The following is a 24,767-nucleotide window of genomic DNA, read 5'->3' as shown; positions in this document are numbered from 1 at the left end:
CTTTTATCAAGAAGGGAAACTTCTGTTGTTTTCTTGAAGAGAGGACGACCAGTTTGCATTTCTGCCCAGCCAGGGGTTTGTTAAACAGTTAAAACACATATGCACAGATTCATACACACACAGTTTACTCATATCTTACTGCTGAGTTCATGTTGTTTGAATTTAAAACGATACTAAACGTGCACCATCTTGACCTTTTTATCTGAACGTTTCAACATCATGACAAATGTCCTGTCTCAACCCCCCCCCCCCCCCCCCACAGTCCCCAGCTCCTCCCCGAAAGACGTGACTGTGGTGAGCAAAGAGAACAAACCCCGCACCATCATCGTCAACTGGCAGCCTCCGTCTGAGGCCAATGGAAAGATCACAGGTGGGTCTTAAAGTCTCTTGTGTGTGTCACATATTTTTTAGTCTCACAGATAAATCCCATATTTTTGGCTCCCTTACCCCAAAAAAATCTGTATTCTCGACTGATCCAGCTGTCTGTCTTTGGTTAAATGTTTACACATTTACACCTCTTGTCACAACTCTTGACATTGAATAATGAAATCATCTTAAGGTGATCTACTGAAGATTGCATATGTTAAATCTCCAAAGAAAATGTGTTTCTTTGCCCTGTGGTGAGAGAGGAGCATCCATCTCCATCTGTGCGCCTCACTGCAGCCTTAAGCATTTCACTAAAAGAAGATATAATGCAGTGAATAAAATGATTCTGCACTTGGCAGAATGAAGCCATGTAACACAAACACATTGTACCCGATATTAATTTGCACAGATTTAAGACAACTTCATTTTAACATATTTGTTTTACGATCTCTTTCTGTAGGCTACATCATCTACTACAGCACAGATGTAAACGCTGAAGTCCACGACTGGGTTATTGAACCCGTCGTCGGAAACCGTCTGACCCACCAGATCCAGGAGCTGACGCTGGACACCACCTACTACTTCAAGATCCAGGCCCGAAACTCAAAGGGAATGGGCCCGATGTCTGAGGCCGTACATTTCCGCACTCCAAAGAGTAAGTAAACAAGACTAGGTCAAAACCTCGTATGTGGCTGACTGACAGGTCAGTGTGCGCTTTTGTGGGCAATGTGTTACAAGGACTGTCCTTATGAGGCCGATGAGAACGTGTTTGAAAGCAGGTGCGCACTGCAGACGTAGGTAAGAACAACGGACGAGCAGCGGTGGAGCAGCCCTGCCTACTCCCTGAACAAAGTATCCAGAGCCATGTAGAGAGTGTGCAGTCACGACGTCTGCAGCTGTAGGCAGCAAAATAACCTTGGTCTTGAGTTGTGTTATCCACAAAAACTTGGATACCCATTCACGGCGTGAAAAACCTTTTAAAAGGGGATGATTGAAGTGGAGGCACTGTCCTTATGAGGCCGATGACAACGTGTTTGAAAGCAGGTGCGCGCTGCGGACGTTGGTAAGGACAGCAGACGGGCAGCGGAGGAGCAGCCCCGCCTACTCCCCGAACAAAGTATCCAAAGCTGCATAGACAGAGAGTCGCGTCAGTGGAGGTCCAACATGCTCCATGATCCGCCATTGCGATGTCGCAACTCTCTCTCTCTCTACAGCTGTGAAAGTACTGTCACTCACTCACTCAGTCACATACAGACCCATGTGACAGGATGGGAACATGAGAAGGACCAGTGGCACAAATACATTGAATCTCCACTTTCCCTCTTTGTGAGAATTGATGGAACTCAAAACGAACGGAAAAAAGGTTTATGGATATTAGTAGGAACATGTCCTTACCATCCCCACCCAATTCTACGCCCTTGACCGTGTTCTTGCATGTATACGATTGGCCAACGCAGCGCCTTGCTAGATGATGTTACATTGTAATTGTTATGTTCTTTTGGGCCTTTGTTTTTTTATGGCACCCCTACATTTACACCCCTGCTATGTGACCACACTTGCAAAATTCAAATAAAAGAGGGAAGCTAAAGCAGGTCTCTAGCAGCCTTAGATGATGATGAGAGATGAAAGGGCTGTGGGGTGGTCCCCCAAGTTATTCTGCCTTCAAGTGTCCAAAAGAATCTAATAGTACAGCCTTAAGATTTGACTTCCCCCGCACAACGAAGGTCTTTGTTATTCAACAATTCTAATCTGAGAAAAGGATCTGCGTAGTCAGAATACTTAATCGTACAAACCCACCTGTTATTTCATCACAAATCAAAATCCAACATTGATTATCTCTAACAAGATGTTGCTCTCCAAGGAGGGATTTTCCAACAATCATCGGGTGTGCCAGTTCAGACTTGAATACATTTCCTCGTTAACACTTCAGACAAATTGTCGTGATGAAGTAGCTGTGAGAAAGTCTCCTGAGAGCTGAGACAAGGATGTTTCCCAGGCCTTGTTGATTAATTTGGGATGACCAAATTACTGAGAAGTCTGGTCAGCAAATCCAACACCTTACTCTCATTATAAAAAGGCCTTTTGAGGTTCAGTCTGGTTGTTTTGATCTGAATGTTCTGACATGCATCCTTTTAAAGGACATTTCTAGTAACAGGATGATTACTGAAGTATTTAAGTTCAAATGAACGTTTTGTACAATAGATGGACAATAAATTAGATGTTCCGCTTTAATAACAGCTTGGCTGTGTCTGTAGTACACTGTTGCTGTTTCTTCCTCACTTTATCCCGTTCTTCTAGTTCTGCTTCTCTCACAATCGTAATCTCTTGCTTCTTTTCTTTCTTCTTCGCTGCTCTTTCGGCTAACCTGTTTTTTGCTTTTTTATTGTCTCTCCCTCCCTGCTCTCCTTTGGCCTGTTAAGCTGAGTCCTCTGACAAAATGGCTAATGACCAAGGTAAACTCCCCCTCCAAACTTTTATCTTTCACTGCTGACTCTGCACTCCATGTATCTGTTTCTAAAGCCTCTCAACTTCCGGGCTGATGAATAACTTAGAAAATCTATTTCTGCTTGTAGAAATGTAGAGATTTGAATGTCTTCCATGAAAGTTTGACGGAGAAAGAATACATGTGACAGTAGAAGAGGCCTTGAAACACTTCAGGAGAGTGTGAGAAGTAACACTGTTCTTTTCACTTTGAATTAGCCTCAAATCTTCCACCAAAGCCGGGGCCTTCAGGCAACCAACATCCACAGGACCATGGAACTGCTGTTGGTAAGATTTCACTTCCCTTCATCTTTTCAAGCTGTCCAGTTCAGCTGTCATGCTGTCAGTCCAACACTATAGCCATTTATACCAGACTGTGTCCAGCAAGTGTGACTTAAAATATATTATAAAGAATGTCCCTTATATATCTGAAGGTGCATTTTAAATTCTGCATGTCCATATTTAGGTTTAAGTAATAGTGTTGAAGATTTCGTTCTCTTTGGCGATAAACTGTAATTGCGGGAGCACACTTTGTGGGAGACACGTTTTCCATCAGCCAGCAGTGGTTGGTCTGCCAGAGAGGGTAGGCGGAGCTAAGCGGCTATTTTTCCGGTCTCTGCAAGTGTTGCGAGTAAACAGTAATCTACTATGGCTGAACAAACAAAGAAAAGATGGATGACTACAGATACAACTTCAACAATAAGTGAAAATCCAAAGAAAAAGAAACAAACTCGACGCTCAGATGAAGGCAAACAGTCTAAAGAGGAAAGCGACCGTCATCGAGGGAAATCAAGAGTTACAACCGGAGCCAACCGTGGACGTCACACATGCAGCACTGTTTGGATATCTGGGAGTGTGCTCCCTCAATTACCGTTATTACCATAGGTTCCGCCAAAGAGAACGAAACTGAGATCTTCAAGATTACCACTTTAAAGTTATGTGTTTCATGTTCTCCAGAGCTGTTTATTATTGCATATTATCTAATCTAGTCTTTCATCTCTTGAGGTAAATCAGGTGTGGGAGGCAACAGTGAAAATCACATCCTGGTCATTGTCATCATCATCTCAGTGGGCGCCTTCACCATCATCGTGGTGGTGGTCGGGGCTTTCCTGTGCACGCGGCGCACCACGTCCCACCAGAAAAAGTAAGAAACTCAGTCACACTTTCACCCTTCTTGTTCTCTTTTTGCTTCTCAATACTCCTCCTCTTTCTTTAACCTTTAGTCTTTTAGCACTGATCTACTGCTCAGCTTCATCCTGTGTCCCTTCTTCCTTGCACTTTGGCCCCTTGCCGCCATCTTTTCTTCTAAAATGAGGTCACTTTTTCACCATTTCCTCTCTGTTGTCCCCTGCAGAAAGCGGGCCGCTTCAAAGTCTTCAAACGGCTCCCACAAATACAAGGGCAACTCTAAAGATCTGAAGCCTCCCGATCTTTGGATTCACCACGAGAGGCTGGAACTCAAGCCCATGGACAAGTCGCCAGACCCCAACCCGGTCATGACCGAAACGCCCATCCCCCGCACCTCGCAGGACATCACACCAGCCGACAGCGGCCTGGAGAGAGACCCTCACCTGCAGCAACGACGAAACTCCTACCGTGGTTAGTGTTGCCCAAGAGGGAAGACTTAAATTTGATTTAATGGGAAATAGATCAAAGTAAAATATCCCTAACTCTGCCTGCGCTTACGTGCATAATAATACTGAGCAAGCTTCATGAGTTTGGCTTGCAGACATGAAAGTAGATTTTTGGGGTTAACTAAGAAAACAGTCATTTTTTAGGCAGGAAATGTGCTAATATCCACAGATTACAGTACCTACATGCTTCCAGGAGCATGATGGCAGGAGTCTGGGGAACGTTGTTGGTGTTTTCTGTTGCTTTTTTTCATGCAAAACATTTCATGCTTATCATACATTTTACCCATTACCTGACATTACTGCAGTGCTGCAAGGACTCTACTACAACGTCCTGCAAATACTGTAACCAAAACCTGATGATATAAAATTGATTAAGGCTCCTGGAGATGGATCGCTCGCTAAAAAGAGCAGTAGAGTAGCACCTCTTTCTGATTGGCTGGTTTCCACCGTACCTTTTAGGCCACGAATCAGAGGACAGCATGTCTACACTAGCAGGCCGGCGAGGGATGAGGCCTAAAATGATGATGCCATTTGACGCACAGCCACCTCAGCGTAAGTGTGTGTGTGTGTGTGTGACAGAGAGAGAGAGAGCTTGTACAAAGGAAAAACAATTATATGCTACATTTGGAAATTAGAGCACAAAGAAAAATTACCTACATTTCAAATATAAGTCATTTCATTATTTCTCTAATCAGAAAAATGAATCCATTTAATTCTTCCTAAAAAAGGTTGATTTTATTTTGTTTCCAAATTTCTTCAGACAGAATATTAATGTGAGATTGTGACAGAGAACTGCCCGTGTGTGTGCGTGTGTCTCACCAGCAATACTTCACATCCTTCATTGTCATTCCAGCCGGTTAAACATCTCATCCTGTGTGTGTGTGTGTTTGTGTGTGTATCCATTACAGCTGTGATTAGTGCTCATCCCATCCATTCCCTCGATAACCATCACCACCATTATCACATGGGCAGCCTGGCGTCGCCGACACGCAGCTACCTCTACCACCAGGGCAGCGGGCACCTACGCCCGCACGCCTGCGCCACCCCCATCTCCCATCTAGACAGGGTGGACTCTGAAGGTGAGACACTGCCACCTGCTGGACAGCAGGAGAAGTACAGGGGAGGACAGAAGAGTCCTGATCATATTCATTCATTAATTTTTTGTTTGCTCATTCATTCATATTACGCTGCCATGTTGTGTCCTTTTATTTTCCCAGCGTGTTACTAACCTTTTATTCTCCTTTTGAAGAAGTATTTTATGCTTTCTTCTTAACTTTTATGAAGATTAGGCTAGACTTTGCCACCAAGATAGTATTTTCTTGCTTTTAAATACTTACTTATACATTATATACGTGAGTGTTTAAGGTACCTGTTCTGTAAAATATGCAATTTTTATTTAAAGGAGCAGTTTGCCCCTGAAAAAAGCCACTGTCAGTCAAAGCTGGTGTTCTCTGTAATCGATAGAAGGAATAATATTTTAAATTGGTGCTGTAGCTGTGGAGAAAGTTGTACAAACAGCTCATGGTTTCACTACTACTACTACCGTTTCGCTGCAGGCAATGGCTCAGAATGGTACAGAATCCTAAACGCGACGAGAACATACTGGTGGATTCTCTAAAAAATCTTCAGGTCTGCAGAATACATTTCACACCTGATGATTTTGAACGAGACACGGCATTGATGGTGGGTGTCCTAGATTGAGGAAGTGTAGTTTAGCGAGCTCCCTGGCCTCTGCCAGATGACGCGTTTTATGTAGTCTGGCGGTTTTCCGGGGCCCATTAGAGAAGCGGATAGCGATAGCACAGAGCGGAATTGCTTTCTTTTCTACCATAATGGCATTAGCTCCCCACAAAAGCATGATAGGACTGAGGCTGAAAATCAGCAAACTGGCCCTTTAATGGATAGTCGACTAATCCTTTAAGTAGCACTGCATTGTAGATTCAGATTAACATTATCATGTGTACAGTCTATTTCATAACAAGTTCTTTATTAAATGTGTGAATCTGTTTTATGTCCGTCCTCGACTCCCCTCTTTCCCCTCTCCAGAGTCGGTCAGGAACACCCCCAGTTCGGAGCCCCTCCCTCCAGCCACCGCCTCCTCCCAGGTCTCCTGCCCCTCAGAGATCATGGCCGACCCCGAGGGCAGCTACCACGGCTCCACCACCACCGAGGAGGAGCCCAGCTACTCCAGCAACCTGCCCCCACACCGCTCGGCCCACTCACACGCCCACGCACACCCGCTCAAGAGCTTCGCCGTACCTGCAATCCCACCCGGCAGCCATCCGACATACGAGTCGCCTGCTCTGCCCAGCACGCCTCTGCTGGCTCAGACCGGTGAGGAGAAACACACTCACTTCAAACACACACACACACACACACACACACACACACACACACACACACTAGGAGGCTCAGGTCAGATCATTCTGTTCAGGCTGTGACTGGGCGATGATGCATCATGTGACAATCAGTCATCAGGTACAGATTAGTTGTACGAAAACAAAAAAAATAATTGGTTTCATTGCATCATTAATGTATTTTTAAATGTTTACATGCATAACTTCGACGAAAAATGTACTTGACATGTACTGAACATTATGATCACACACTTGAACAACAATCCTTATTGTGAGTAAAGAAAGGGATATTTCGACTAAGCATTTTTCTTCCCCTTCATCCTAATTTTCTTAACATTTGGCTCACAGTATTATCAATTTTTGTCCACAAATTGCATAAAAAGACAAAAAGAAAATAGTGATTTTAGCTTTTTTCCTGATGCGTTCAGGCCTCCCCAGCCTGTCTGCAGCAGTCAGCTCTAAACCAATTAGGTTGTGATGAAGATGAAGATCCTGGAGTATTTGTTTTGGCCCCAGACTGGCATTATTTCTCTTCATCCAAATCCACTGACTTGTTTTAACTGCTTCATTGACATCTCCGAATGAGAAATCACTTTTGAAAATGCCAAAACATTGGTCATTGGTCAGCAGACGTTCCTCAAACACGTTTAAAACACATTAATACACATTTGGTGCTTGGCTGAGTATTTCTAGCAGCAGGACTGTGTATGTGGGATCAGCTCAAAATATGTTTTCATTCTTTGTTCATTATGAGGCAGACACATGTCAACGTGCATCTTCAATAGTTTTCACATATTATTGTTCGTTTTGTATATGTCTTTGTGTACTCATATCCATCCCCTGTTTACTGTTATATGTACCTCTCTGTATGTTTATATTTTACACTTTAAAGCTTTCGGCACTTCTGGTTAGATGCTAAACTTCAATTATTTCTTCTAACTTTTACTCTGCAATCACAAAGATGAATGTGATCAAATCTGATAACTACAGAAGTCCTTAGTGGACATGCAGGTCTCGACTTCTTTATCTCATTACCTCGAGATCACAGCGCTGCACCACCATAACGTCATGTGACCATAACGTCATGTGATCATAACTCGTAAGCCCAGAGTTGCAAAGGCACAAAACAAACATAGAAACAGGCTTAACTTACCTCATTAAGGTGGGCGATGGCAGCATGGCATGTCCTGTGACCATCACAGTGACCAGCCTGTTGTTTCGTTTTCAAGATCGCCAGAAAATGAATCGTTATCACGAGAATACAAACTTTGTTATACTGAGATAACGAGAAAAATGCCTCGAAATCTCAAGAAAAGAAACGGAAATTATTCGTGATCACGAGAAAACAGAGTAAATAAAATGTATGGATACATGTCCGCTAAGGGCTTCCGTAGATAACAGCTATATAGCACAAAAGAATGTGCTGTATCTGGCTTTGATGACAGAACGACAGAGGCAAAACATGTTTGCAGTGATCAATAAATTGTTTGTTTTGGTGTTTAAATTAGATTTTTTGACTTTGATAGAAAAAAATCCATCAAAATCTTACTCTCAGACTCATTCATGTCTAACATGTGTTGTCCAGTTCATAAACATTTCACTAAAACAGCAGAAAGCAAGCCTGGGTTCATGTACTCGCTGTTGCACTTTTTCATCCAGCAGCCATTTGTTGCCTTCACTGACTGTGTTGTGTGTTTGTGTTGCATTCAGGGCCTCCTTCTCACCCCCATGTTGTTAAAACAGCCTCTATTGGAACCCTAGGAAGGACACGAACACCGATGGTAGTCACTGTGCCCAACGCCCCCGATGTCCCAGAGACCAGCAAGATGCTAGAAGACGTAGACAGCGTGAGTATAGCGCCCCACACTGGCTGCTTGTAGCATTGCAGCCCGCCTAATGATGGTGATGTTTAATATTGATTCAGTCATGTCTTGTAAAATTAGACCTATCACACGTTCCTTCCAAATCCATGTCAGTTTTCTTTGGGCACTGGATTCAGAAGTTACTTGAAAGTAGACATTGATGTTAACCACATTTTCTGTTTGTTCTTTCTCTCTTTTATTCTTTCCAACTTCAATCTCACCATTTTTTGTGGCGTTGTCGGCTGCCTTTCGATCAATTCATTTAACTAATTGACCTTAACAAAACCCACGACTGGAATGACTTTACGTTACACCATTTCTCCACCTCCTAATCCTTGATCGTTTGTTGACTTCTCTTTGGTTTTGGATGTTTTGCTTTCGTCTGCTGCCTCTTTCTGTTGTCGTTCAAAGTCCTTTTGACGCATCCCCCCAGCTCGCCTCACCCCACCCATATGACTCCCCCTGTCCTCTGTGGAAGATCCCTGACTGACCCTCTCCTCCTCTCCTTTCCTCTCCTCTCTTCTCCTCCCTTCCTTCCCTCCCTTCCTCCTTCCAGGTGCTTGCCTCCCTCCCTCCCTGCCCCTCCCCCGCCCCCCGCAGTAACCCTGTTCCTCTCCCTCAGAGCTACGAGCCCGACGAGCTGACCGAGGAGATGGCCCACCTCGAGGGCCTGATGAAGGACCTGAACGCCATCACCACAGCGCCATGAGCACACACACAAACACGCCTTCACGCACACAGACACACCCTCTCTGTCACACACACTCAAAAACACACAGAAAGACACACACTCTTAGCGTCTAACAAACACACCCAAACATGAACCCTGGGAGCCAGAGGCTGGCGGACACAAAATGGCGTCCTGCGCCTGAAAAAACTCTCACGTCCCCCTGCAGAGAAAAAAACAAACTCCAGACTGAAACGTAGGAACTTTTTTCGGCTTACCTTGCTCAGTCTCAGGAAGGAGATTGCCATGAGAGGGAAGAAAAAGTGACACACTTCATCTTTTTATGAAGAACCATTCTCAGAGACAATGAACTTTTAAACATTGGTCGCTTTTAACCGGAAGATTGTGAATTTTTTCCTCGGCAAAAATACGTGCGATAGTTTTTTTTTCACTCGAGACGGTTGATTCAATGTCAAGTCAAAATGAGAAAGTCCAAAAAATATGCTGGTTTTTGATGTTGGTGCTCATGCGGCGCAGTCTACACACAGTGTTTGTTTGATTAGTGTTTTCTTTGTGCATTTTGTATATCTATTGGGCCGTTTCAGTGAAGTGAACATTGGATTTCAGCCCCCTCCTCCTCCTTTACAAGCCGACATTATTCATAAACCTGCTCATTGTTTTGTTTTACCCCCTCGTGTCGTATATTGTGCCATGACTTTTTATTATTTTCTATGTTATTGTATTATTTTTTTACACACATATTCTTATAAACATGTACATATGTTGTGTTTTTTTTAAACTGCCTCATTCTTTTGATGTTTCCCATATTTCATTATTATTATTTGGGATGAAAATGGGATTACAAGTGAGTCCTGACGCTCAGTTTTCATATCAAAAGGGGAGAGAAGCCGGATGTGTTTCTACAGTACATTCTTCTGGCATTGTGTTGCCCGCTTTGTACATTAAAACGTCTTCTTATTCAGTCTTTGCTTTGTTGTGGGAGCTCCGTTTTAAAAGCCTTACCAACGTGTTTGTATGTTGGACGGTGGAGACGACTCCACGGATGTCACTCAGAGTCGTGCTGTCGACTTTATAGTTCTGTGGGACTTGACAGAATCTCCTCACAGGTCAGGGGAACCCAGGACTCAGGGCGTGCTGACCCCACACCCCTCCTACAAAAAAAAAAAACAACCTCACGTGTCACCCAGTCAGTCAATCAACCACCTGCAACAGACGAGTTATCTTTTATACAAAAAGTTCGGTCGAATGTGTGTCGTTTCCAAAAAACCAATATTTGGTTTCAGACGTCTGTACTGCTGAACCACGTGTGCATTTTCCCCACAGCGGAGAGTGTTTGCTGTATTTCCTGCTGTTCTTCATCAGATGCCCTGGTTCTTTTACAAATCTTCTATGATGCAAAGATGTTGGCCTTTTGAATGGGACTCCCAGATTTTTTTTTACATGGTAGTTTTTGTATGAAGAAAAAAAAAAACAAGAAGCTTGTTCTGTACACAAATCCAACGTGAAAAAAGGAAAAAAAAAAGTTCATCTAAGAAACTAGTTTTTCATTACCCTCTTACCCAAAGAAATTTGTCATTTGCAATCATAGTAATTTGCTCTACTTTTGTGAATACCATGTTTCTCATAAATGTACATCGTCATGAATGTCAATATAACTGTAAGAGATTTTAAGTATGGATACAAACAAGGAACAAGTCTTTGGGAAAAAATCATTGAAAACAGGGGGGAGAAAAAGGACCGGACTCCATTTGGGAAATAATCTATTGAGTTGTAAACAGTTGAACCTGTATTGCACTTTTTCACAATTTTTGAAAAGTACATTTCTTACATATCTTGTGTTTTAAATATCAGAAGCTGTTTGTGTATCGTAGTGTCCTAGGTAAGCAGCAGGCAGCTGGTCTTGTTTTTTATGTATTATTTTTCTTTTGTTTCGTTTGCTTCAGAGATGATATGAATTTGAGCAGCCGGGTTGTTTTACTTCGCAGCTCATGATGAGGAATTCTGTTGTTGCTTGTTCATGTACAGAGCTTTTTTTTTTTTTGCTTTCTGTAGAAAAACAATCTGTGGCTTTTTAAAAAATGTTGAAAAAAAGGTTTGGAAAAAAAAGATGTTTTTTTATTGGTGCTCCTATACATTGTGTATACAAACTATTATGAATACTAACAAAGTAAATGTTTCTGCTCGTCTTCTTTTCATCGCACAAGATCAGGAGGCCGGTCAACTGTTAACATAGAACTGGTTCATCACTGACGTGTACAGAAATGGGTTGAATCTAAACCATATACAGCTCGATGTGAGCCTAATGAGGGAAGGTAAAATGATTAAGTAGACTGTAAAGAAAAATGCTGGTTCCAGCTCTAACATATCAATATTTGCAGCTTTTCTTTGTCCTCTGTGACACTGGGTGTTGGTCAAAGAATGCAGTTTAAGCATTTACAATTTTTTTTATGTACTTCAGAACAAATGCTGAATTAATTGATTGAGAAATTGTCAGATAATTCAATAAGGGTGCACAGTGGTGCAGTGGTTAGCGCTGTCACCTCACAGCTAGAAGGTTCCTGGTTCAGATCCCGGTTTGGACGTAGTGGGCCTTTGTGTGTGGAGTTTGCATGTTCTCCATGTGCATGCCTTCCCACAGTCCAAAGACATGCTCGTCTGGTTAACTGGTGACTCTAAAATTACCCGTAGATGTGATTGTGAGCGTGAAAGGTTGTCTGTCTGTATGTGTCAGCCCTGTAATATTTTTTTAATAGTGAGATAATATGACAACAAAAAATGTGACGTGAAAGACAAAGAGAAATAAAAAAAAAAGAAAATAAGACAGTGGACAGACAATTCACAGACATACGATAACAAACAATAACAGTTACAGAAATGTATGGATGAGAGTCAGAGCTGTGATTGACTGGTGATCAGGGTGAACCCCGCCTCTCGCCCAATGACAGCCAGGATAGGCTCCTGAACAGGATAAGGAATGGATGGATGGATGGATGGACAATCATGAAAAAAGTTTGTTAGTTTTGGTTTCACACACCTTGTACTTGAAGCTGTCATATTATCAGCTTTTTAGCCATTTTCTTTTAACGTCATTAGATCGCAATCATTATTTAAACGTCTCTAAAAAAGTTAGTGTTGTTATCCTGTTTCCTCTTAATCATTTTACCAGGAGTGCCAGAACTCATACATGGCATCTTGATAACTGTAGTAACTGATTTAAGCAGAAAATGTTCAGGTAAAAATCTCTCTCCCTGACACTCATGACAGTTATTCAGAGGGCCGAAATCACCAATTATCATGTGAGAAATTGTTTTTTTTATAGTAACAGATGTTAAGAATTAAGCCACTTTAGTACTCGTTTTTCTACATGTGAGGTCATACATTCTCTAAAGCACATTTCATGACTTTAGTTAAGCTCACTCACTCCTTTGTTATGATCTCCTTTTAGAATACTCCCACATTGACTCACCTCCTCATAGTTTTGTTTTTATGTACAATGACGGTGATGCTTCTCTCCAACAGTACGCTAATTGTTTGATCAGATTTCTAGCTTTATCATAGTCATTCCGAGTCTGGGTAAATTCTGGCTTTCTGCCTGCCTGCGTAAGTGTTGGAACTCACTCAGCATTTGGCTGTAATGTTGGTGTTAGTTTCAAGTTTTGTTGATGTCTCTGAAAAGTGGCATCATGTTAGAGTAAACCATGACATTTAAAAACACTACTACAGATTCGGTTAAGATTAATGTCAGTCCATTCAGTCACTGATTTGAAATTTGACCATTCATTACATGAGGAATCATGTGTACTTGGTTTACTACAGGACTTTAGTGTTCTGGTTTTTTAATCACAATGTGTAGCTTTTGAGTCTCTTCCTTTCAGCAGATGCCATCACTAAACCCTAAATCTGAGTCCATGTGTCGCAGCTGATGGAAGCTAAGCTATGAACAATTGGAAGAATAAATAGAATATTATTTAGTGGAAATTTGAGCTAGATTCAGAGAGGTTCTTTCAGCTGTCCACCTGTAAATGAAGGTAAGGTAAATTAATGAGAATGAGAAGAATTTACACACATTTTGTTTTTTGCAACCGCAGATTTTCTCTATGGGCCAGTTGGCCTCTTAGAAAGGTCGGTAATTTAGCTTTTATACAATGGTACAATATTTCTTGTTAATCTAGTGGTGAATAAATATAAAGACGCATGAGGTTAAATAATCACATTCACATAAAGTACAAGTATGTTCGAATTATGCATAGGTATATACACTGAGCTCCCAAAGCTAGGATTGTAGAAATATCGATGACATGAATCAAATGATTACAATAAAATCTATTCATACAGTCTTAAATTGAAATTAAAGTAATTCACGTGGTTGAACACCAATAAAAACAAGAGGACTAATGTGATGGACAATTAAAAATGGTACAAAAACAAGTGGAATAAAATGTTCAACATTCATATGAAAAATTATAGTTAAAACAGAGAGGCCTGAAACATGCTGAAAAAACCAGATGCGCTAAAAATGGTTTCTTTGTCTATGTTCCCTTTAAGAAGTTCAAAATGCTGTTTCAGTCAGAATCAGAAATACTTTATTTAAATTCGGTCGTTACAGTTTCTCTGATACAGAGAGAAGCATGGAGAAATATATGGCAAAAAAATAGAAGTAAGAAAAATGTCAAATAGGCTACATGCAGTATACAATAAAATAAGAAATACAGATTAAATGGATCTACGGTGATTTAAATATGAATGCCAGGATTAAATATAATTGCCAGAAGAAATTTTAATACAAAATAAGAGTTACGATGCAAAAGAGTTATATACAAATAAGAGTTATGCATAATATAGTCGTGTTTACCGTTATGTTACTTGGCGACCAGCAGGTGTCGCTGCAGCCGTCTGTTTTCTCCTTCCTCTCTTTCTGAACTTCCGCCTACGTCAGTCCCTCTCACAACACGGAATATGGCGGCCAGCTCAGATCGGAATCCTCCTCCCTTCCCTACCTCAGAGGAGCCCGGAGCTGGACCGCTGGACATGGCAGACGGAGACAGCGACGAAGGAGAGGACATCTTCGTCAGTAATGTACGTTTGCAGTTCATATATGTGAATTATATTCTGTGTGTGACGGTTAATCTGCATTAACGTTAGGTGAACGAGGCAGTAAGTCAGCCTCTTTATCTGATCTGACCTGCATTCATGGCATCTAAAATAACTGAGAGCAACTGACAACAGGCGAGAAATGTCAGATTTTGCGTTAAACAAGCAACGGAAATATTTTATACACGTAGCCAAAGTTAGTGTGCAGCGAACAAATGGAGCCGGGTTGACTTCTGTCTCCTAAGTTTTAGCATTGTTTTTGTCTTTTTTTGACCTGCCTTGATACTTTATAATTGATTTAGAGATGCTGCTCTTTCAATGTCAGCTGCAGACACCTGTATTTGTATTTTCCGTTAAGAATTTAAGCTTGGCTTGGCTGATGTCCAACTCACATGATCCAAACCAGCCACCCTCTTATTCTTGCTTATCAACAGTGGACAGAAGGGAGTATAAAGATCATTAACCAAAGTAGTAAAACCACTCTGTCAATGGCCTGCATTGTAAATGCAACCCAAGTTTAAGTATTTAAGTAATCAGGAAAATGTACATAAAGAATTTAAGATAGATTTTTTTCCATTATTGTTACTCATGCATTAATACAAATATTTTACTCTGATTAATTTAACGAATGAAGGATTATTGTTTATTTTCTCAATAAATTGACTGACTGTTTCATTTGTTGAAAGTCTGAAAAATGTGTCACATTTTCCCAACAGCCCAAGGTGACATCTTTACCCAAAATAGAAATAAATTCAATTGATTTAAAGGTACAGCAGTGAATTATCAGATTTGAGATGCTGGAACCTTAAAATGTTTTTGCATTTTGGAAAAATGTTTAAGTAAAGTAAATTGTACAATATGTCCATCTATAATGTAGTGAAGTAAAAGTAGAATGTGGCATGAAAAGAAAAACTCAAGTGCCTCAAGCATATACTGAACCACATTCCACAGCTGCGTATCCAAACATCGAAACTGTCACTGCAGAAGAAAACTTCTGTTTGTGTTTATACAACCTTATTAAAAGATTATATCCTTGTCTGCAGAGCAACCCTGTGGCTGTGAGTCGAGGAGTTTCTCAGCCGGACCGTGACAATGAAGAGCCTTCGGACATTTTCAGTGAGGAGAAGACGAGCAGCACCACTGCCAAGTCCAACGGAGTTCACTCCGATGATGACAACGACTTGTTTGCTGGTTGGGAGACATTTCCTTCTTACAATTTCCATCATGTTATGTCTGTATTGTGTTCATAGTAATTTCATGTAAGATGCGCTATTTTAAGCCTGACATGCCAGACAATTTTATGTCAAAGGGGCATTCCTCTGATTTTACACATGAGGTTTCCTTTAGTACTAATGAGGCTAATCAGCTAATCGACTAATCGTTTTAGCTCTAGCTTGGAGACTGCATATAACAGTTGGCCTGTGTAACAAATTTGGCTGTGGATGCTGGCATTTACCAAGCAGGGCAAGTCTAATCAACGATGCAATTGAGTTGCATTATGGGAAATGTAGGATCCAGTCTTTTTGGAGCTTGTTCCCAAACTTAGAACCGAAAGTTAGGTTATCTGTGCATCTGCTGCACCGATTTTAATGGTTGTTTTTAAAAAAAGATCTGTATTCCTGTTCATTGCCCCATTTCACACTGTTAGATCCAGCAGGGATTAATAAAAGCATCTTTACAGTAAGTTTATAGCTGAAGAATTAGCATAATTAAGATAGAAGTGCTCCATCTAGTGAAAGAATAAACAAGGCAACTATTATTAGAATGTGTAAAGCAGCAAGTAATATGTTGAATCTAGAACAGACACACAATAAATGACAATAAAATCTGAAATATTATCAAAAATATTTACAATATTAATGTTTTTTTAAATAACAAAGTGCACTGTTCTGGATAAATTCAGTGTGCTGCTATTGTTTGACATATTGTGCAGAGTGTGATCCTGTCAGACACGCACCAGAGTGGTCTTTTGTTTTTGGATCAAAATATCAAAGGTCTTGTCTTTCCCCAGAGGCGCATGCAGAGCTGAGCACAGACAAGCCCGGGAGCTCTGCTCAGAAGGAGCTGTCCGCCCCTTCCTTCTCCCAGAGCCCTGCAGCCCTGCAGCCAACCTCCTTGGAGCAGGTAGAGGTCAAATATGAGCTTGAGCTTTCTAGGAACTTGGAAACAACTCGTTACACAAATGCCATGCCAGCACAATGATCCGTCTGTTTCAGCCAGACTTTCAGCTTTGTGTTTTTTTGTTTATTACAGTTGGAGGAGGACGAGGCAAAGGATAGTTTTGATGTGGATGTTGCTGTTACAAACCCTGAGAAAGTTGGTCAGTGCCTTTTTTTGTTGTGTATTTTTTGTTTGTTAAAACTATGACACAGCTCTTTGTAATTTTGAAAAGTAGCTGGATAATTTTAACATCTAAAAGTAGGACTTGAATGGATATAGCATTATAACTATATATATATTTAATTTCAACTTTTCTGTGTTTCTAGGGGATGGCATGAATGCATATGTGGCCTACAAAGTATCTACAAGGGTGAGTAGTGAAGATCGTGTTGTTACATATTGTTTTGTGTACTTTTACTTGGCTCTTGCAGTTTTTCAAGTGTTGTGTGTTGCTAGTTTTCTGTCCCTGTGTCTACTTTCAGACCTCCTTGGCCATGTTCAGGAGTAAAGTCTTCTCTGTGAGGAGGCGTTACAGTGACTTCCTCGGCCTTTATGAGAAGCTGTCTGTCAAGCAGTCGCTCCACGGCTGCATCATTCCACCACCACCTGAGAAAAGTGTTGTGGGTGGGTGCTCATGTGTTGAAGTGTCTATTTTTTTTGTTGTTGCACCTTTTCCGTGTCCATTTTGTGACTTTGCTTTGGATCGACAGGAATGACCAAAGTGAAGGTGGGAATGGACGACCCGTCATCAGTGGAGTTTGTGGAGAGAAGAAGAGCAGCTCTGGAGAGGCAAGGATCCATTCTCTTTTTATATGGTCATATAATAACTGAGATGATAGCTAACATTCATATTAGGCTTGGTTCCTACACAGCTTGTAAAAGTATGAAGTTTGATTTGAGTCATTTTCAGCTCTGGATAAGTGTGGGAAAAGGAGGAGAGAGGGTATGAAAAAAAATATGTGTTTACAGACTCTTGGCCCTGGTCTTTTATTTTAAATATAAAAAATGTATGAGAATGTGCAAGCAAGAGTTAGCTTGAAACCATTGAGAGTAAGGCAAGTAGTTTGGCATGAGAAGTAACTCACTCCAACCCAGAGCTGACCATACATCTGTGCGTCACAGCCTGCAGGACAGTTGTGCCCTACAACCATATCACATCAAGACAGCAAACAAAATATTGGTTGATGTTTGAAAGAAAGTACGGAAATATCTTAATTCATAGCATCACAATTAACCAACTAATCTTTTCTCGTGAAATATTGGAGTATAGGCCACACATCCGGTTAGTTTACTTCTTCTTTGGGCAGAGAGGTTTGATAATGGAAAGAATGAGTGATGACTGACCAGCCACGATGGGTGAATTAAAGTTCTCTTTAAAGGCTTGGCTTGACAATTCCATAAGAAAGATAACATAGAGTATATCATGAATGTTAACTGTTTGATTCTGCATCCATTTCTTTAAATGATAAACTTATTTGTACTTTGATATCAAATATGGCCGACAATATCTACAGAGAAGTCTGAGTGTGGAAAAGTATTGAATTTTGAAAAGACTAGGTAAAGCAGAGATATGTTTATGTGCCATCCAAGGCTTTTTAAATTATTTTTGTTTTTGTTTGCATGATTTCTGTGTAACTTTTATATCTTACTCACTTAATGTCCCTGCCTTGATTAGGTATCTTCAGAGAGTCGTGTCTCATCCATTGTTACTGCAAGATCCCGATGTCCGTGAGTTCTTGGAGAGAGACGATGTGAGTATTTCTAAGATTTACTAGTAACAATAAGCTGGTTAAAGACTTTATCCCTATTTAGGAATTCAGATTAAGTTATGTATCTCCAGGAATGCTTAGTTGTTGTTTTTTGTGTGTGTGTGTGTTTTCAGCTTCCCAGAGCGGTGAACACTCAGACCCTGAGTGGAGCTGGCTTCCTCAAAATGATCAATAAGGCATCGGAGGCTGTCAACAAGATGACCATCAAGATGAATGAGTCTGACACTGTAAGGGGACTATGGATTAAGTGTTTTACTGTTGTCAAGAGAATGTTCTACATGTGGAAATATATTTTATAAACCCTGATAGATCAGTGGGGGCAGCAGAACACTCAAAAAACCATGAAGCCAATATATCCAGAAGCAGGATGGGGACAGGGACAAAAGGGACCGTGGGGAAATAACTGTATCGGACATAATAACATAAACTGTAAAATACTTTGGGGTTTTTCAATCAGTCATTTTTGAGGAATCCTATTCTTTTTAAATAATGACCATAATAACAAACTTTATTATAGAGCACTTTTCACTTTTTCTATAACATTGAGCATATTATAATTAATAGACACTTGCAGTGCACGATAATTTAATGTCTCTACTGAGTGATATGACAGTGAAAAATATTGAACAAAGCTGATGGAAGTTTGAACTGAAATCATGCACATTATTTAAAGGGCATATTATTCAACCTCAGTCCTATCATGCTATTATGGCAAGCTAATGCCATTATGGTAGGAAAAATAATGCAATTTCGCTCTGTGCCTTTAGAGGACGCTATCCGCTTCTTCAATGGGCCGTGGAAAACCTCCGCCAGACGACGTAAAATGTGTCATAAGGCGGAGGCAGGGAGCTCACTAAACAACACTTTCTAAATCGAGGATGCCCGCCTCTGATGTCATTTCTCGTTAAAAATCGTCAGGTTTGAAATGTAGACTGCAGACCTGAAGATATTTTAGACAATCCAATTGTATATTCTTGTCGTATTTTGGATTAAGATGAGATAAGATAGACTTTATTGATCCCCCATTGGGGGAAATTCAATTGTTACAGCAGCTCAAAGTAAAGAACAGGGTAAACAAAAAATGGATGAAAAAAGGCAAGACAAAAAGACAATAAAATACAATAACAATAATATATATCCACACTATGTACACCTTTCACTTATTGCGAATGGTCAAGTTTTTGTACAAAAAAATTGCACCAAATCATTCATCAATCCTGGTGATAGGTTGATGATAAGTAAAGTGACATATTGCAGAATAAATAACAATTGCTCATGAGACATAATTGCACGATATGGATGAGGTAACAAAAATGCAGGAGTATATTTGCCAAAGCTTGATATTATACTACAATAATATGTTACAGTAGGTTCTGTACCGCTCCGAGCTATTTGCCTGCAGCGATCGATGTCCTTGACTGGAAAACAGTAGTATTTAACTTTCAGAGGGAGGGGCGCAATGCACACTGGGTGTTGTAGGAATGTAGAATGGGCGAAACCACGAGCTGTTTGTACAACTTTCTCCACAGCTAAGGCGCCAATTTTAAATATTATTGCTTCTGTCGATTACAGAGAACACCAGCTTTAACTGACTTTTTCCACGGGCCAATTTCTCCTTTAAGGGTTGACTATGTTGCTGGTTGTTTTATTTTTATCAGTGTGTATAATGGCTTTATAACTGCAGTAATTGCTATGAGACCAGGACAAACAGATGTACCATTCTAGACATTATAAGGTTGTTTGCTTGTGTTTGTGTCTCAGTGGTTTGAGGACAAGTTCCAGGAGGTGGAGAACGAGGAGCAGCAGTTGAGGAAGCTTCATGCTTTGGTCGACTCTCTCGTTAATCACAGAAAGGGTGAGCTTCTTCTGCCTTTCTTTATTTTACTTTTTTTTATCACATTGTTAATACTGAGGAAACAGAGGATTACAGTCCAGCTGCCTGATCATTTAGTGAAACTATGAGACTGAATAAGTTCTCTGTTCCTCCTTCATAACCAGAGCTGTGTGGGAACACGGCGGTGTTTGCCAAAAGTATGGCAATGTTAGGAAACTCTGAAGACAACACGGCCCTGTCCCGGGCCCTGTCCCAGCTGGCAGAGGTGGAGGACAAGATGGAGCAGCTGCATCAGGAGCAGGCAGCCAGTGACTTCTTCATCTTTGAAGAGCTGCTAGCCGACTACATCCGCCTGCTGGGTGCTATGAGGGTAAGCTCGCAGTGACAGGATCGTCGATAAAGAGTTGGAGGAAGTAAAGATGAGATAAAGATTATTTAGAAGTAGTGAGGCCTTAAAAGTAGATGGTGAGTAGCTTCATCATGTTATTGTAAATATTAGATAGATAAAACTTTTCAACAACACAGTATGTGCATTTCTCATTCTGAGTCTGTCATTGTGTGAGAGACTGAACAAAAGTTACTCTTTCATAGTCTTTACTAAACATCGAATGTGCAAGGTCACAGTTTTACTGTGAGCGTACCAGCTGTTGTCTGCTGGGTAAGTGGAAAGATGTGCTAGTAAATCAGTCTTCTAATGTAAAATTGATGTCCACAGGGGTGCTTTGACCAGCGCATGCGGGCATGGCAGCGATGGCAGGAGGCTCAGAGCACACTCCAGAAGAAGAGAGAGGCAGAGGCCAAGCTGCTGTGGGCAAACAAGCCAGACAAACTGCAGCAGGCCAAAGAAGAGATCTCTGAGGTAAAGATGCACTGAAGCAAGCTTCAAAGCTTTTCAGACCAAATAAAGGGGAGAATGTGTAGTTGTTGCTTACAGTTAAATGATGGCCCACTTGTCAAAGGAGCAGATTTTTAAGAGACGTTATCAAGGAAAAAATACCAAACATTTGCTGATTCAACTTCGCAAATATGAGGATTAGCTACTTGAGAATTCAGGATAATTATCTGATGTGCAATTGTTTACTGCCATTGTTAAGAGTTTGTAGTGTTTTATGCTGTATACATGCTGGAAAAAACAAGATTTCAATTCTTTGTTAATGCTTTTTGTTTCCCTCTGCGTGTCTTCAGTGGGAGGGGAGGGTCACTCAGTACGAGAGAGATTTCGACAGGATTGGCATGACTGTACGCAACGAGGTTCTCAGGTTTGAGGTATGTTTATGCATTTGTAACATTTTAAATATAGTTTCAATGTTTTATCTTCTGACTACAACACTTAAAGGAGATTAATCTACAGAGAGACTTTTTAGTGTCTAAGTGATAATACTTTTAATGAGCACTGGACATTTGACTTTCTGGACATGATTGGCCTTTATATCCATGATGTATAAAGAATGTTCCAACATGTGTCCGTCTTCAGGGTCATCATAAAGCACACATTACACTTTAAATAACATTTAACATAGCTCAAACAAGTGCTTCAATAGACAAGAAAATTTAACTAGGAGCTGGAAATATGAGATCTAGAGTACAGTGCTCTTTCACAGTTACAACTTTGTACCGTCTAAAGTCAGCCTCACACCTGTCTGCGCCTCTCCTCAAGCTTTTTCACTCTGTGCTCTGTACTGGTTACAAAAATACCAGCACTGATGTCAGGCTCAGGAAAACAAACTCTAAAATGCTGGTAATTGTGCCTTTCAATTAGTTAGTTGTTTATCAGAAGGATGATTTCTACTCCTGTTTTTGGACAAAATTTGGTATCATTCATTTCCATCATTAGAAACACACCTTGCCTCTTTACCAGCTTAGAAGTAGGATTTTCCTAAAACCATATTATAAAACCATATTATACTACCAGTTATCTAATGCTCATTCTACTGATTGTGAATGAAGTAATGTGGGAGTTTTGACATCTATTTCTCTGGTAACCTTGAAAGTAGTTGAAGTAATGCCAGAAATTCCTCCGGTCGGCTTCAACATTGGCAAAATGCTCGAGACGTGATAAGAATCTTGTCTTTTCAGAAAGAAAAATCCAAGGACTTCAAGAGCCAGATAATCAAATATTTGGAGGCGATGCTGCAGTCTCAACAACGGGTAATGAATTATATATATATAAGTATTAAACTCAACATGCACACTTTACCCAGTGCGTTTAACATTATTTATGGGAAGTTTTCCAATAACTATAACATGTAATTATTGTTTTTAATAATGATGATAACTTTGAAATGTTTGACACAAAAATGACACATCTCTTCTTCTTGTCCTGATTGTTTTGCAGCTCATAAAGTTTTGGGAGGCGTTCCTGCCTGAAGCGAAGGCAATAGCTTAATGAAGAGGGAGACTTTTTTTAAAGACCCCAACTGCCTTTTTTGAACACTTTACCTCTTGACCAGAACTGAGAGGACAATTTTGAAACACACAAAACTTCCATCCATTTTTTTTGTCTTTTTAATCATAGTGTATTCTCTTAACTTGTACAGTTATTTGATATAATGAGCTGCCACATTTACACGACCTTTCTTTGGCAAGATTCTTTGTTTGTGTTCTTGACTTAAAAATGGTTTAAATCAGGAAGCCAACAGGGATGAACCCGGCCATAACATTACAAAAGCCCATTGATTGTCTGTCAGTGGGATATATATTTATGTTTCTCGCTTAAACCAATATATTAACATGGAGGTACTGCCCCAGAGTAACATTGTCTATAGTTTACATTAGAAGATAGACGTATGTAAGTCATTCCAGTCTCTTATAGCCCATGTCGATGGATGCATGACTGATAATGTTTTGATGCACTAAAATGCATTGCACAGTTGGAAAAGCTGTTTTTTTAATAAGATACCACTAAGGATGACTGAGGTCATTTACCAGGAGTATTAACACATTGTTGTAGTGTAACACACAATGCATAACAGATCATATAAATCAAGCTTACAGGCTTGTCAGAGTTGTTACTAAATGATAACAGAAACTTAATGTTACAGTGTATGCAGAGTGAAAAATGCAATCACTGCTTTGTTGGTATTTTCTATGATGATGTATTTACTAGAATCATGTTTATTATATTTATCCATTTTTTTCCACAACAACAGTTTTAAGTAGTTAAATTTAATGTGTCAGAGATTGAGGCCCAAAGGAACTCATTTGGAACTGCTGCAGAGATATTTGTCTGCCCATGTAAATGACTGTTGATGTACACATGTACAGTACTTGAGTACTTGAATTGAATCATGCAACTGCTAACTGAAATTTCATCCTTTTTTTTGGATACGTTGGTTTAACAATGACAGAAAGGCACAGACATTCAAGTGATATGGTCCCTTATTTTCTTATTCTGCATTTGTAAGTGTAGTTTTTCTGTCATGTCATATTTACGTAAGAATGTGCTTTATTTTTGTAACCACTTCGCATTAGCACACACATTTTCCTGGAAATGCTAAACAGGTAGATGTACAAAATAAATATGATTGGTTAAGTTTTGGGCTCGGTTTTCATGTCTGTTTTGTTGGTTTGCGTTAGGTTTCATTTCCTATTTCAATCACTAGCATTGATGAATTATTTGAAGGTTTGAAGTTAAAATTTCTGCTCTTCTGCGATATCCACACACTTAACATTCAGTATATTATTTCTGCTGTAGAGAAGATGTTTAAAACCTTCCCAAAACTTTGTGACAGACCAATTTATCTAACTCAAACTTTCTGACACCATACTGATAATAAAGAGCTTGTGACACAGGGTCTATTTTCATTAAGCAGAGCTATTCTTGTGTCGAACATATTGATATTACATCTGAAATTTTCTGTGCACAAGCAAAAGATTTGACACAAATTGAAACTAAGCTCCGGAGCAGCATAAAATGAGTTGAGTTTTTTTCCCCCATGTATTAATTCATTTAATTCATCTTCATTATTTAAGTTGCTATATGCCCATGAGAGTTAACATTCATAATTTTGTTGAATGCTAATGACAAGAAAGTGTATCGTGTATTTTATCATGCATTGTTTCATCAGTTATGGTCGAGCTAAACTCTGTGATGTACCTATAGTATACAACCTAAACAGCAGAAATCCAATTAGACTTATGTTGGATTTAGGGAGGCTTGTGATGCATTAAAAGTCAAGTTAAAACCTCTTATTGATGTTGAACAAATTACTTGTTGTATTTAATTATCTTTAATCTGTAGGTGTGTAAGTACTGAAGTACTGCTTCATTTTCTCAACAAGTCATTAAAAAATATATTTAAGCACAAAAATAGGAAAGGTCATGATTTGTTATTTATTATGATAGAAGATGATAAATAATGTTAAGTTTTGTTTTTTAAGTGTAACATGGACACTAACACTCATTATTTGTTGTAGATGCAAACTCATATGCAAGGAAAGTTTTATATTTTTGGAATAGTTAAACATAATATCTTTCTTTACTTTATGTCTGATGGTCTAATAGTTAATTAGTCTGTATCAGTCTG

At 40.0% G+C, this 24,767-nt stretch overlaps 2 protein-coding genes across 2 annotated transcripts in view; both read left to right on the top strand.

Annotated features, from left to right (window-relative positions):
* neo1a (neogenin 1a) overlaps positions 1–11,564 on the top strand; it is a 181,159-nt gene extending 169,595 nt beyond the window's left edge. The window contains exons 19-29 of the mRNA XM_069657918.1: positions 263–370; positions 827–1,021; positions 2,787–2,819; positions 3,067–3,135; positions 3,853–3,991; positions 4,202–4,446; positions 4,941–5,033; positions 5,390–5,560; positions 6,528–6,815; positions 8,549–8,685; positions 9,323–11,564. Of these exons, the coding sequence (XP_069514019.1) occupies positions 263–370; positions 827–1,021; positions 2,787–2,819; positions 3,067–3,135; positions 3,853–3,991; positions 4,202–4,446; positions 4,941–5,033; positions 5,390–5,560; positions 6,528–6,815; positions 8,549–8,685; positions 9,323–9,409 (1,565 nt within the window). The 3' untranslated portion in view covers positions 9,410–11,564. The remainder of the gene's footprint in view (positions 1–262; positions 371–826; positions 1,022–2,786; positions 2,820–3,066; positions 3,136–3,852; positions 3,992–4,201; positions 4,447–4,940; positions 5,034–5,389; positions 5,561–6,527; positions 6,816–8,548; positions 8,686–9,322) is intronic.
* A 2,771-nt stretch (positions 11,565–14,335) lies between these two features.
* Positions 14,336–24,366, top strand: LOC138585405 (sorting nexin-1-like). The gene is made up of 15 exons (XM_069657721.1): positions 14,336–14,464; positions 15,523–15,670; positions 16,491–16,603; positions 16,733–16,799; positions 16,966–17,009; positions 17,122–17,263; positions 17,350–17,428; positions 18,315–18,390; positions 18,522–18,635; positions 20,170–20,263; positions 20,407–20,612; positions 20,958–21,101; positions 21,428–21,508; positions 22,319–22,390; positions 22,578–24,366. The coding sequence occupies exons 1-15, from the start codon at positions 14,345–14,347 to the stop codon at positions 22,626–22,628; spliced, it is 1,551 nt and encodes a 516-aa protein (XP_069513822.1). The 5' UTR covers positions 14,336–14,344; the 3' UTR covers positions 22,629–24,366.
* The last annotated feature ends 401 nt before the right edge of the window (positions 24,367–24,767 follow it).

Source organism: Semicossyphus pulcher, unplaced genomic scaffold (assembly GCF_022749685.1).
Source record: "Semicossyphus pulcher isolate SPU_LCO1_2020_fin unplaced genomic scaffold, fSemPul1.0.p SCAF_1, whole genome shotgun sequence".
Lineage (NCBI taxonomy): Eukaryota > Metazoa > Chordata > Actinopteri > Labriformes > Labridae > Semicossyphus > Semicossyphus pulcher.
Note: the sequence above shows the minus strand (reverse complement) of the source record. Positions and strands in the feature narration are given on the sequence as shown.